Source organism: Typopeltis vanoorti, chromosome 7 (genome assembly GCF_054136105.1).
Source record: "Typopeltis vanoorti isolate ZY-2024b chromosome 7, IOZ_Tvanoo_1.0, whole genome shotgun sequence".
In the NCBI taxonomy this organism is placed as follows: Eukaryota; Metazoa; Arthropoda; class Arachnida; order Uropygi; family Thelyphonidae; genus Typopeltis; species Typopeltis vanoorti.
The window spans coordinates 10853062-10868771 of NC_143555.1; the positions used below are offsets into that span (position 1 = coordinate 10853062).

The 15710-nt window shown below is 36.8% G+C and overlaps 1 protein-coding gene across 2 annotated transcripts in view; it reads left to right on the top strand.

Moving 5' to 3' along the window:
- Positions 1-10639, top strand: part of LOC150104483 (zinc finger CCHC domain-containing protein 8 homolog) — a 341337-nt gene extending 330698 nt beyond the window's left edge. For both annotated transcript variants that reach the window (XM_090395663.1, XM_090395664.1), the window contains one exon: positions 9678-10639. In XM_090395663.1, the coding sequence (XP_090251789.1) occupies positions 9678-10462 (785 nt within the window). In that variant the 3' untranslated portion in view covers positions 10463-10639. The remainder of the gene's footprint in view (positions 1-9677) is intronic.
- Positions 10640-15710: the final 5071 nt, after the last annotated feature.

Below are 15710 nucleotides of genomic sequence, written 5' to 3' on the forward strand. Positions count from 1 at the left end.
TTTTATTCATTTTATAATTTTTTTATATTTTTTACATAGTCCAGAAACCATGCTCTAGAGACCAAACATGGAACTTTTTCAAGCCACTTCAGTTTTTTTTTCAACACTCATCTCATCAATTTATTATTGAACAGGTCTTGCTTCATGGATGGAGGCATTGTCATATTGATAAAGGAAAGGGCCTTCACTGAACTTTGCAGAAAATCTGCAAAGCGCAACACTAAGCACTGGATGGAATGGTGTACAGTTCACTGCTATTGGACTCGGGAGCAGTGAAAACATGTTCTTTGGAGTAAAGAATCTTGCTTCACCATCAGGCAGTCCGAAGGAAAGGTCTTTTTCTTTTTTTTTTTTTTAATGTGATTCCTACTCATGAAAGGTTACAGGCCTATAGTACTAATGTATAGTACCGCGAGTAGGTTAAGGATTTTTTCTATTTTATTCATTTTATAATTTTTTTATATTTTTTACATAGTCCAGAAACCATGCTCTAGAGACCAAACATGGAACTTTTTCAAGCCACTTCAGGCCTTTTTCAAGCCACTTCAGTTTTTTTTTCAACACTCATCTCATCAATTTATTATTGAACAGGTCTTGCTTCATGGATGGAGGCATTGTCATATTGATAAAGGAAAGGGCCTTCACTGAACTTTGCAGAAAATCTGCAAAGCGCAACACTAAGCACTGGATGGAATGGTGTACAGTTCACTGCTATTGGACTCGGGAGCAGTGAAAACATGTTCTTTGGAGTAAAGAATCTTGCTTCACCATCAGGCAGTCCGAAGGAAAGGTCTTTTTCTTTTTTTTTTTTTTTAATGTGATTCCTACTCATGAAAGGTTACAGGCCTATAGTACTAATGTATAGTACCGCGAGTAGGTTAAGGATTTTTTCTATTTTATTCATTTTATAATTTTTTTATATTTTTTACATAGTCCAGAAACCATGCTCTAGAGACCAAACATGGAACTTTTTCAAGCCACTTCAGGCCTCTAATAAGTGGGACAGTGGTCTCGCACTGGGCAATGAAATTCATCTTCTACCTAATGGCAATCATAAACATCCATGCCCATAGCAGGATTTGAACTGTGACCTGGAGGGCTGGAGAGCTGATATGCCAATCAGGCCAACAAGATTTGGCAGATGCCAGGAGAACGTTACCTGCCCAAATGTGTTGTGTCAACTGTGAAATTTGTTGGGACAGGCATCATTGTCTGGAATGTATTTCATTGTTCAGGCCGGGCCGACCTTGTTCCACTGATGGGGACTCTTTACACTGCATTCTATAATAACATTCTAGACCATTGTATGCATCCAACTTTATGGTAACAGTTCAGTGAAGACTGATGGGGACTCTTTACACTGCATTCTATAATAACATTTTAGACCATTGTATGCTTCCAACTTTATGGTAACAGTTCAGTGAAGGCCCTTTCCTTTATCAATATGACAATGCCTCCATCCATGAAGCAAGACCTGTTCAAGAATAAATTGATGAGATGAGTGTTGAAAAAAAACTGAATGGCCTGCACAGAGCTGTGATCTCAACTCCAGTGAACACTTGTGGGATGAATTGCAGTGCCATTTGCGAGCCAGGCCAATACTTGACATCAATGATCTCACTAATCTTCTTCTTCTTCTACAGCTTCTCCCACTTAAGTGGGGTCACTGTTTGTTATGAGTCTTCTCCACACCTTCCTGTCTTGGGCTGTCACCACATCCAAGTTCTTCATCTTCAAGTCCTCTTCTACCAGCTCCCTCCATCTCTTCTTTGGCCGCCCACGCTTCCGCCTTCCTTGCACATCCATCTGCATGACCCTTCTTCCCACAAATTCGTCCTCCCTCCTCATCACATGACCAAACCATCTCAACCTTGCCTCCTGTGTTTTCGCTCCTAAGTTCGTAACTTTCACTGTTCTCCTGACATAGTCATTTCTCAGACGATCCTTTCTGGTCACATCGCACATCCACCTAAGCATTCTCATCTCTGCTACTTCCATCCTGCTGATGTTATTTTTCCTCAGGGCCACAGTTTCTATAGCATATGTCATAGCTGGCCTCACTACTGTCCTATAAATTTTGCCTTTCAGATTGATTGGCACCCTCTTATCGCATAACACTCCAGCCATCTCCCTCCAGTTCCTCCAACCCGCTTGTATCCTGCATCCCACTTCCTTCTCAGCTCCTCCATCTTCTTCCACTGTTGAACCTAAGTATCTAAAATCTCTCACCTTCCTGATGACATTTCCTTCCAGCTCCAGATCTGTCTCCTGGCCACCGCCCACTGCGCAACACATATACTCTGTCTTACTTCTGCTCAGTCTCATACCTCTCTCTTCCAGTACTTTTCTCCATCTTTCCAGTTTAGTTTCCGCTTCTTCTCTTGAATCTACACACAGCAAGATGTCATCTGCATACAACATTGTCCAAGGTGCATCTTCTCTCACCTCCTCTGTTACCACCTCCATCACAATATTAAACAGAAACGGACTTAATGCTGACCCTTGATGCAAGCCAACTGTTACAATGATCTCACTAATGCTCTTCTGAAAGAATGGAAAGGAATTACTACAGACTGACTAAAATTCTAGTGGAAGGCCTTATCAGAAGATAGAAGGCTATTATAGCAGCAAAGGGTGGACCATATTTTGTCCTCTGCTCCCAACACTCTGATCTCCTGCTGAACATTTACACTTGCTAGTTACAATTCTTTTGCTGTTATCAACATTAACCCTTGACACCCACTTTTCTGTTCTGTCTTCACTGAAAATACAATACCAATTTCATCATCCTCAGTCAAGCAAGTGTTGCTAATACTGCCAATTTTTGGCCAAGTTAACTAACCGGTGACAAAAATTCCTCACCTTAGTCCTGAAGCCTCAAGCATTGTATATATAAATTGAAATATCTCTTTAAATCCACACACATCCTTGCATCTTATAATGCACAGTGAAATGAAGAGAACTGTATATAACTATGGAAGAGTAAAGAAGACAAATGAATGATGGACATATGAAAGAGATAACAAAAGACTTATGAGTGGTGTTGTTTGGAGACTCGATTATTAATGGTGTGAGTGATGTGAGGAACCTTTATCTGGTCTCTTTTGACCAAAGGTGAGTTAGCCGGCCTCATACGAAGATAGGAGGTTTTTTCGCCTGGAAACTTGGGTTTTTCATCCCCCAGAACAGGCAAACCGACCCCGTGAAAACACATGGATTACAGTCATGAATATGTCCCAGCCATATGCCGTCCTGAGCCCGGATAAAATGGGGGGAGGGGGGGAAGCAATAGTGAACTACCCTGTAAAAATCTCACCAGGAATACTTTGTGGTTAATGCCTACAAAGTCACCTACGGTCAGAAATGACTGAAAGGGAAAATGAGTCAGTCAGATGAACAAGAGAATGCACAAGGTTTATTTTGTTTTGTTTTCCCTGGAGTAGAATGAGAAGCATGACAGACATGTTGGATATGAGGAGTAAGTGAGAAAAGAGTTTATGGTGGTAGTAGGAATGCATGACTTCATTGGAAACAAGGAATGTAAGAATGGCTATCACTAGGTTGTTGAGAATATTAAAAGATGATAACATGGTAGGAAAGGTCATCAGCATATTGCCCAGGTATGATAGGGATAAGTTCAAGCAGAAAGCAAGGATTGTGAATGGTTATGTTAACAGAAATGTGTGAAGACAAAGAAATGCAGTTTGTGCATGTGTGCAATGAGTTTCAGTAATGAATGGAATTGTGTGAGAGTCATAAAATATGAGGGTGATCTGAAAAGTTCTCAGCCTAACAATAATAAAAACGAATTGATAATTTCAAAATGATTTTTATTTGTCAACATAATCTCCCTTAAGACTAATACGTTTATTCCAGCGATGCTCCAGCACCATTATCTCCCTCCCTGTAGTGGTTCTCAGTAAGATCTGCAAAATATCCCTCTACAGCTGCAATCAACTCTTGATTTGAAGAAAAACGCTGACCAGCAAGGAAGAATTTTATTTTGGGGAAGAGATAGAAGTCAGAAGGAGCCAAATCTGGGGAATAGGGTGGATGTTCCAACAATTCATAGTGCTGATCCCTTAATTTTCCTATTGGCAAAACACTTTTGTGGGCAGGTGCATTTTCCTGATGAAAGATGATTTTTTTCTTCTGCAAAAGCGGGTCTTTTCTCACAATTTTTTTCATCTAGTCTGGTTAAAAGAGCTGAATAATATTTCCCAGTTATTGTTTTACCCTTTTCAAGATAATTAATAAATTTAAACAAAATGTGTTTAGCATCCCAAAACACCAATGCCATGACCTTTCCTGCTGATGGAACTGACTTTGTCTTCTGTAGCGCTGTAGCACTGAATAACCGGCTTCTGTCCACTGTTTTAACTTCTATTTGGATTCTGGTGTGTAATGGTGAATCCAAGTGTCATCCATAGTAATAAATCGATGCACAAAATCAGTTTTATTCTTGTTAAAACACTCCAAGCACTGTTCAGAGATTTTCATGCAAGTATGTTTTTGATCTGCTGTAAGCAAGTGCGGCACCCATCTTGTGCAAAGCTTTTTCATATGCAATTCTTCATGCAAGATATATCCTACATGTTCTTTTGAAATGCCTATAGTCTCAGCAATTTCATGCACTTTGACTCGCCAGTCATCCAATACCATATCGTGCACTTGATCAATGATTTCTGGTGATGTTACACTTTTTGGACATCCATCTTCAAGGCTGGTACGACCACGTTTAAACTCGGCAGCCCATTTCTTAATTGTTGAAAACAAAGGAGACAAGTGCCCATGAACTTTGAATGAATTTCTTTTGGTGTTAAACCTTCTTTTACAAAGAATTTTATAACCGCACGATACTCAATTTTATCCATTTCAAGGGATACAGACAACACTTTTGTTTCAAACAGCTGTATAAAACAAACTACTTGATAGAATGACTTGCAATTTCACATGGATACTTATGACAGATGTACCAACTTAGAAAGAAAAAAAAATCGTGCTGATAGTGTTGCCATCTATGGTCGAGGCTGAGAACTTTTCAGACCACCCTCATACATTTTAATGATACTGGTGAGGGTACTGCTGGAAGGGAGAGTAATGAGTTCAGACAATGGATCTAAGAAGTGATGTGGAAGAGTAAGGAAGGAGGGATTGAAGGAGTGGTTATGAATGGAAGTGCAAGTAGTATGCGCATGGAGAATAAGAGAACAGGAGTACAAGACAGGCAGGATAACAGGAGAGATGTAGCTTGGGAGGTTGGGGGGGGGGGTAGTATTTGGATCTGAAGTGGTAATTCGAGAGAGGACTATATGGAAAAGTCACATCTGATAAGCATACCAGTGGAACTTGTTACATACTTGGATATGAACTGTGACATTTGTATACAAATGCCAGAAGTATCAAAATGTAGAATGAAATATTAATTTCATTCACCCAAAAACTGTTAGAATAAGTGACACACGGTTGGATGAGGACAGCATCATGACTAGAATAGAGATTGAAGCATATGATGATTTTTGTGAAGATAAAGAAGAGAAAACTGGAGGTGGAGTACTGTTAATAGAAAAGGAGTTATGCCCATGCAAGGGAGAAATAGTGGAAGTAGTTTGAGGCAGTATGGTGTGAGATAGAGGTGAATGGAATGAATTTTTTTTTTTTTTTTTAAGTCTATTTTGCACTTGGTTAGACTATAATAAATTTAGTTTAATCCTTTATCCAAGTGTATGCAAACAAAGTATGCACCTGAAAATATCTTCAGGACTGAGGTAAGGTGGTACATCCCTTGGCAACTCATAACAAAGGTAGACCAAGCTCTCATCACTCCTTGTCTCAGTATCTCCCATAATGCAAAGCACATCTCCTTGCAGACATGTATACTGCTATGCGTTAAGGGAAGGGCCACTACCAGACCGGTTTCGACCTTTATTGAAGTCTCGTCAGGGGAACAGACCCAGAGTGGTGATACTAAGGCAGAAGCAATGGAGAGGTCATATTTACCTATACGAGTTGCCAACCGGTGTACCACCTTATTACTCTGCTCCAACATCTTAATCTAAATCCAGAGTAATTTAATAATAAGGTGGTACACCGGTTGGCAACTCGTATAGGTAAATATGACCTCTCCATTGCTTCTGCCTTAGTATCACCACTCTAGGTCTGCCTCCCACTGACGAGACCTCAATAAAGGTCGAAACCGGTCTGGGTAGTGGCCCTTCCCTTAATGCATAGCAGTATACATGTCCGCAAGGAGATGTGATGTGCTTTGCATTATGGGAGCTACTGAGACAAGGAGTGATGAGAGCTTGGTCCACCTTCACTACGAGTTGCCAAGGGATGTACCACCTTACCTCACTCCTGAAGATATTTTCAGGCGCAAACTTTGTTTGCTTACACTTGGATAAAGGATTAAACTAAATTTATTATAGAATGAAATACTTAGATGTTGCTACAGCCCTGGTAATGTGGATGGTAGTGACCATGAAATTTATAAGTATGAAAAGGATGATCATTATGGATTATTTTAATTATAGCAATATAGGCTGGGATGATGAGATAGCAAATGAAAGAAAACTAACAGAGGGCATGCAAGGATCAAAGGTCTTGGATTTGATCATCTCATGAGGCTGTTATTATAAATGAGGTGTCAAATCTCCCTCCTGTTGGTGAGAGTGACTATGAAGTGATTACCTGGGTGGTTGCTGGCTATATGAGGACTTATGTGAGGAAAGGGTATGTTGTGGAACTACAAGGCTGGTGATTATGAGAAGCTCAGGAGACAGGTTGCAGATGTAGAATGGAATGAGGAGTTGGGTGCTATTCAAGAACTGTCTAGTAAAAGCTGTCTAAATATATTCCAAGAGCCAGAAGGTTAAATAATGTAGGTTTTTAAAATGGATGAATGATGGAATTAAGCATGCAATACAGACAAAGAAGACATTATGGAAGCAACATAAGATGGGTGGTAATAATCAGTTGGATGAAGAGTACAGAGAACAGGCACACATGGCGACTAGGTTTGTAAGGTAGCAAAAGTGCAGTATGAGTAGCACTTAGGTAATGAAGGGGGGGGGGGGAAGAACAGGAAGTGCTTTTGATATGTAACCAGCAGAAAAAAAAGAATAACTGTGGTAGCATTTTGATGATACTGATTGGAAAAATGCTACCGCAGTCACAGAAGATATATATTCAAGCAATTCATAAAGGTGTTTCATCCTTCTGAATGTGACATTGTCCAGAGTTTGAGAGCAGTGAAAGGGGATGAGGAGAGACTGACTGTGAGTCACTGTGAGGGGAACTAAATAGACTTGATGATATAATAAGGCTGTGGGACTTGATATATCGCAGCACATCCTGAGAGAATGTGCCAGGAAGTTGACATCTGACTTGACATATTTATTTAATATCAGTCTTATATTGGACCAAGTTCCAATAGCATGCTCCATAAAGGAGGTGACAAGATTCAAGCTAAAATTATAGGCCAAACTTCATATCATGTGTTGTGGTTAAATTGTTCAAGGGGTTAGTGAGAACCAGACTCCAGAATTTGGTTGACAATATTTGTATTCTGTTTGATGGATAGCATGGACTTGCTAGAGTAAGATCATGTTTTAGTAATCCACTTACTTGTTACAATATGGTGAAAGGGTCCAGAGATGATTGACTAGGGTGGTCTTTGAAATGTTGAATATGAAGAAAGGTTAATGTACATAAGTCCTTTTGTCCATCAGATTCACTTCACACATCCATGAGTGCATTGAACTAATTTGGAATCATGGATATGTAGGTCCTTTTTGTCCATCCACAAGGTATGTTCCATTTCTTCTGCATTAACCTACATCGATTTATTTGTAATCATGGACCTTCTCAGTTTGCACGTATACTGTGTCAACAGTTTTATCATCTTTACTTTCTCACTTTTTTTTTTTTTCAGTAATATCATTCACATTTTCTTTCATTCCATTATCATCACCTTTTGAATCATTCGTTGTCATTCTATTCATTAATATCATTAATCTTGGCACCAGGAAAACAGATTCAGATATGCTCTTATCAAGCACACCTTTTTCATGGAATCACCATACAATAAATACAATTGTGCTTTTTCATACTCGCCTTCGCTTTCCTCTCACTTCTGCTTTCTTTCTTTACTATGCTGTACTTACTAGATGTTTCTTGACCTTGCACTACATCCTGTGATAGATTTCACAAGGTGGAATCTATCACCCAACATAGGGTCAGATCAAGAAAGCTGGTGGCTGTAATGAGCATGCTCATCTCATTGTAGACAGTGTCATTCTCCTGATCTTCCTCTACTTCTTTCATGTCACCATTCATATTTCATTCACTTTTGCTAGTTTCTGGAATTGCACTCCCTCCCACCCACGTTCTATCTGCCACATTTTCATAGCTTGTGTCAGTAACATTCATCATTTCACTTTGTTGCTTTTTAAATGACCTACATATCTAGCGCTCAGTTTCAGAACATTATTAAAACCCACACTTGCCATTCTCACTTTCCACTTACAAAAATTTTGCCCTCATGCCCCTGTAATGAAAATATCTCTCTCATATCATGTGCATCACAGAATTCCTGACTACTACTGTTCTGTTGCACAACTGCTGTCATATAACCACATGTTCAAACAATCTACAACATTACAGTATACAGTAATAAGCAATTAATCAAGTGCTCACTCATACACTCATGAAGCAATAAATAACCTACTACAGCCTGTGCCTATACCAATACTTATGCACAAATGAGTCATGTGCTTTTTCTTTAGATTGTTAGGTTTTGTATGTAATTGGTTTATATTGGTTTCAGTTTACCCAAAATTGTCTCAGTGATTGGTTAATTGTATATCCAGAAACAAATACATTCTTTCCTCTCTACATAGTTTTGATTTCAGTAGCAAGCACAGTTGTGCCCCAAACCGTGGCACAAGCAAACAGCAATTTCTCATGTCCTGTCCAGTACAAATGTTATATTGTTATATTTACAATAAAAGTCACATGCATTCATTTTGAGTTTAGACTACTAAAAATGGCTGACATTCAGATCTTTTAAACGTGAATTGGTTATTCATATCCTTTTATATTTTAAAAAAAAAAAAAAAAAAACTAGAAAGGAATTTTTTTTTTTTTTTTTTTTTTGAAGAGTTAGGTGGTCATAAGTAGGATTAATCTTTTCCTACCAACTCCAGTAAATTTTGAATATATGTAATGTCATTAGTATTTCATATGAAAGTCAGCTAGTTAAAAAACCTCTGGTTTTTTTTTTTTTTTTTTTTTTTTTTTTTTTTTTTTTTTTTTTTTTTTTTTTTTTTTGTCCTTAGCTTTAGATCCCTGTGAAAATCAGTAAGCTTTATCTGTAAGTATGGTGAGCTTGTTTTCCATCTGGTGGATTTCTCATGATTTCACAAGGCTGAATTTAAAAATATAAATAAATAAATAAAAAAAACTCAGAACCACAACTGAATATTTGAATTTTAGATAAGCACTCTTCTTGATTACTGAAAAATTTGGGATATTCTGAGGGCTGGAGGCAGAGATATTTAAAAATCAGTTAAATAAATAAATAGATGCAATAAAACTCACAACTATTTGCCATAAGTTGAACATGCCTGTTTCAAAAGATAAACTAAACTACATACTTGCATATTCTTGTTTTATAGATGGCAGGATAATTTTATCTGAAGATGAAGATGACCGGTGCAAGTTTATTCCCCCCCTTCCACCTGATGAACCCAAAGATAAATTTATTCCACCTCCACCTCCTCCAGATTATTCTCCTTCAGATGAAGAAAATGAATCAATATTTCTTTCATATGGACTCCCCCCACTACCACCCCCACCTCCACCACCTCTATTACCTCCTCCACCACCACCACCACCACCACCTCCTCCTCCTGAAGAAACATTTCCCCCTCTTCCACCTGAAGAGCCCTATTCACCTCCTCCACCTCCACCACCTGTTTGTTCAGAAAGTGAAAGAGATACATCAAGTCAGAAATCTTCAAGGGCAAGTTCTCCATCACTGACAGATCTGGAAGAGACAAAACAAAAATTGATGCAAATGTTGGAGTTGGAAATTGAAGATGATGGTAGTCAAAGTCGTAGTGAAATTGAGAATCGGACCATTGCTCAAGATGGAAACTCTGTGGCAGAAAATAAGGACACATGTACTACAGAACATCCAGTAATATTAGATTCTGTCATCAATAACAGCACAAGTGAAGATACAAGGAGTGCTTCCAGTGGCTCTCTTTCAATTTCATTAGGTACACCAGCTGTTAATAATTGTAATAAGTATACCAAACTCCCAGAAAGGAGTAAGTTTTCCAAAGGTGTGTCACAATATCTACCTTTTGAAAATCTTCCTAATTCTACAGGTACTTATGAAAAAATGAAGAGTATTTTGGTTGGAATTAGGAAAAAAGTAGATAAGTTACACCAGTAAATATATAATTATTATTTTTCTGAATTAATTTGTATAAAAATATGTAAATGGATATGAAAAATTGCATTATGAAATCATTTGTGTATTTCATCAATTTTTCATAGATAAACTATTATCACTGTATAATTTTGTATTAAAAAAAACAAAAACGGAGAAAATACTGACACTGAGAGAAATCATGGTAGCATTTTTGCTTCATATTCAAATTACAATAAAAGATTACAGATTGATATTATAGTTGGTATCTTCTTCTGAATGACTACTTTGTTGAAATTTTGCAACTGTAGTTTCAAAATTGTTCAATTATGCAATTATTATACAGGAGAGCCACTTTTTACCTTTCTCACCATGCATCTTTCAAAAAATAAAGGAGAAGAATAGTTTAAATAATATACCAACTTTGATTATGCTTTTGAGAATTAACTTTCATGCTGTATATATTCAGAAAAAGGGGAAAAATTTTTAAGTTAAATTTACCACTTGCGCATGAACTGTAAAGGGTGCCCCTTTTAAACTAAATGCATTTCATCTCATCACTAAGAGAGAAAAAAAAAACTGCTATTTAAATAAATCCACTAACAGCATTTATTCGCAAGATGGAATAAGCAAAAAATACATAAAATTTTTGGAGTTGTAGGGTTAAAACCTTAGGTTCCAAGGGGAAAATTCTTTACTTGTGCCAGAGATCAATAACCAGGCAGTACTGAAAAGAAAGATCTAGTCTGTGACCAGAATCAGATTCATAACTTTTCTTCTGGCAGTCTAGTGCTCTGAAAACAAGTTTTACTACAAAGCTCCACAGGCATATGAAATAATACACACACACATACATATATATATACACACACCATATATGTCAGCGTATAAGACAACTCTCAAATATACAGAAAACCCCTCAAAATCATGGGTTGTCTTATACGGTGAGTATAAAAAGGGAAGCTTAATTTTTTGGATGAACATTTAGGTAGTTACAATATATCGTTATATAAGAAAATAGGCAGTGTTTATAAACAAATCAGATTAAATTTTTGTTACATAAATTTATTTAAAATATTACAATAGATGTAAGTCTTAAAAAACAAATAATTATTAATCTCAATTTTCATGTTAATTTTCTTCATCATCTGTTGAAAATAGTTCTTCAGATACATTGTTTAAATGATCTTCATATGGATCCCAGTTCGAATCCAGTGAATTGATTTCAATTTCATCGTCATCAGTGTCCCACAATAGATCATCTTCCGTACCATCCATAAGATTAGAGATACCACACTTTTTAAATGATTTTATCACAGTCTCTACTTTTACTTTATTCCTTGCTTTGATCACAAAATTGACAACATATCAAGTGATGCAGCGCACATAGATCCACGTTTGTAAATGATTTTTCACCAGTCAACATCCAATTCTTCCACTCTTCTCGCATGTGATCTTTAAATTGTTTGCTCAAGCAGACATCTAGTGGTTGCAATATAGAAGTTAAACCATCTGGTATAACAGCAATTTTAATGTTATTTTTTTCTAGAAGAGTTTTAGTATTCTCAATTAAATGACTATGAAACATATCCTATACTAATAAACTGTGTTTCATCATTACACCGCCTGGTCATGTTCCACACATTATTTATCCATAATTTCACACCATTTTCATCCATCCATCCTTTTTCATGAAAATGTACAAAAACACCTGAAGAAAATTTTATCTCAGGTTTAGTATTACGTTTGAAGATGATCGTTGGTTTTAACTTGGTTTCATCAGCCAAACACAACCGTAAACCTTGTTTTTTCATGGCCTGTACTTTGAACTAGCACATTCTTACTACTTTTAGACTCCACTGTTTTATTGCTGATCATATCAAAGCTCATAGGAGTTTCATCCATATTTCCAATATTTGACAATAGAAATTTATGTTCTTGTCTCAACTGAACAATAAATTTATGGAAACTGGTAAGTTTGTGGTCAAGATCTGCTGGTAGTTTTTGAGCAATATCTGTTTTTTGTTGTATTACCAGATTTTGTCTGTTCATAAAACAATTACACCATCCTGAAGTAGCTTGAAATCCTTTACTTTCATCTGGATTCAATCTTGACCATTTTAGTGCATATGCTCTAATCATATTTCTTGTAACAAGATAACCATTCTGCAACGTGATTTTTCAGTTGCAGCCATTGGGTGATCCCCGTTCTCATCGCACATTTTTTCTTTGGCAATTTTTTTTAAATATCTTCTTTCTTCCTCCATTCTCTTATCATCTCAGTTATGTCAAACTTTCTTGCAGTAGCACAGTTATTAATTTGCTTTGCCATTTCAATTGCCCTTATTTTAAATCAAGCTTCATACTTTCTTCGTTTTGTTGCTGGTTCCATGATTTTAAATGATAACAATTTTAATAATCCTTAAAATTAAAAAAAAATGCAAAATTAATAATTAATTAAAATTGGGGCTAATCACTTTTAATTAGGGTAATTCGCATAAATATTAAATCTATGCTATGCAAAAAAATAACGGATATGCATAGATATAAAAATATTGGGTATAACAACAATACCTAACGTTGCATTAATACAAGAAAGAAGAAACTGGGGGGGGGGTCGTCTTTTACGCCGACATATATGGTGTATATATATATATATTACGTATGTAAACTTTGCCGATTCAAGAATATTTGAATAAAGTTTATAGGGCAGAATACGTTATATATATATATATAACACTTATATATATAAGAGATAAATGATTACAATTTTTAGTACATGAAAGAGGAATCCAAAGAATTTGTGTAACAATTGCTAATTTAGTTACATTTTCAACATTAAGCCAATGTTAGTGGCTTAATGGAGTATAACCAGCACTGTGAAAGGATGAAAAACTTTTTTAATTTTTCAAATATTTTGTCTGTCACAGAGACAATGTCAAGGGAGTACAAACTAATGCCTGCTACTAAACAAAACACATAGATATAACACTAACTTCCTAACTAGGTGGGGGGGGTGCCCTCTGTGGGCTTCTGTAGGAGGCGTCGGTTGTAACTTGGGATCTCGAAGAATTAATGTTTCCCATATTTATTCAAATTTCACCTGGTTTATGAGGGTATCAATGGACAACAGTGTTTTTTCCCAGTTGATCCTATAAGTGGTATCCAATGCATGGCCCACAAGACCAGATTGCACATAATCATGATTGCAGTTGCATTTTTGGTGTTTTTCTATGTGGATTTTTGCTGATCTATCTGTCTGCCCAAAGTACATCAACTTGCAAGAACAGAGAACTTTATGTATACCAAGAACTGAGAGAGAAGGGAGCTGGTCCTTAGTGAAACAGATAAGAGTAACTAGTTTCAGGTAGAGCTTAAGAGTTGTGCAGAGGTTGTATTTCTTTAAGGACCTAGCTATTTTTTCAGATGTACCCCAGGTGTAGGGGATAGATGGGGTTCCTAAAATCCTTCTGAAGAGATTGTTTGAAGAAACTGATTTTGTTCTTCCAAAATGTCCAGAATGGAAGTCAAAGGAAAGAAGATCTATGATATCCTTTTTAAGTGTTAAAAAAGTGTCATTCAAGGGAATATTGGTAACAGTAAAGTGATGTCAGAATAACCAACATATCTGCATTATTTAATGTTAAGTTCTCAATAGAAGTTTTAATGTGGTATGACCAGTGAGTAAGAGGGCTCACTAACTGTTTGATAATTTATAGCATGGGGAATTAGTGGCATCTACTATAGTTTTAGGGGAGAATTCAGTTTGTGAATTTTTAGTAAACTGTATATTATGGTTTGGAGGGGGAGGGGGGGGGCTGGTGGTTTTCCCCAATGCTGTTTATACTCCATTAAACCTCAAACATGATGTCCTCCCAGCACTTAAGCCTTAAACATGAATCCAACTTTTCTGGGGTTCCTGAAGTTACTGGAGGATCAAGTATACAGAATACATATGGTTGTTGATGTACTGCTTTAAAATTTAAAAAAACAAAAATCCATTATCTCTTAAATGCAGGAGCCAAGAGATTTGTTCATTATATTCAGTTCAGTGATCCAGAAAGGGTTTTGAAACAACCTTAAACTCAATATATATATATATAAGTTCATTCAGAGGAGACGTTTACAAACATTTCTATGCCTTGCATAGAATTTGAACCCACAGCTTTTGTGGTAAACAAGCTGTAGATCCTTTCAATGTTTCCTACTACCTGTAGTAGGCAAGGAATTCCTAAACATGCAAACTTTGGTATAGAGAAGAGTCCTTGTGTATTTTTCTGAAGAGAAATTCTAAGAAATTACTAATGCACTTCAGATATGTTTAAATGTAATATGAGACTTCTCGTGGAAAGGCTTAGACGTTGGTTATGCATTTTTTAATAAATAATTTAAGGGAATTACAACGTCAACTAGGATATACATTAAAATAAATTTTAATATACTTCAATATTTCAGCAACGTCACATTGCCATTTTCAAGAAACTTAAGAACAAGACACGTGCACGCAGGCACAACAAACAATAAGTGAGGAAGAAGCAGGAAGCTATTATTTCTCCTAAAGTTCATTCTTAAAAACTTTTTTAAATTGCCCGCTAAGGTAATACCAAATTAAATTGCCCGCTAGGGGGAACCTGATGGTGCCCCTAGCGGGCAATGTTGGGTATTTTTGGGCAATTGGGCTGAAGGTCTTCTGATGTAGGTTTCCCAAATTTGAGGCAGTCTCATGCAGCCAAATTTGTTGAGGTTTGGATTGTTTCTTAGGGCTGAAGCTGATTCCATGAAAAGCCTTTCATATTTGTATTTACTACGGTGTATTATCGTGGCTTTCTTCCACCGTATTCTATGGCAGGTATTCAGCACATGGTCAGCAAGACCAGAGTGGCTGTATTGGTGAAACCAGATGTAGTCCTTGTGTTCTGAAATTCTGATATTTGCTGTCCTGCCTGTTTGGCCAAAGCAGGACAGCTTACAGCTGCAAGGGACCTGGTACACACCAGGTAGGTCTGGTGGGGGGGGGGGGGGTCTTTAGTAGAGCAGATAAGGGATGCCAATTTTTTTATATGGCCTGTAACAAGAAGTTAAGTCATGTTTTTTTAGGATTTTTGTAATTTTTTCTTAATTTTTAATTTTGTAATTTCCTTAAATTATTTATTAAACAATTTAAAAATGTAATGTGAGAGTACACGAACTGTTCCAATAATCATGTTTCATTAAGCCACGTCAAATGTTCACCTTAGAGTTATTTTGGACTACCTCTCTATGGATATGAGGA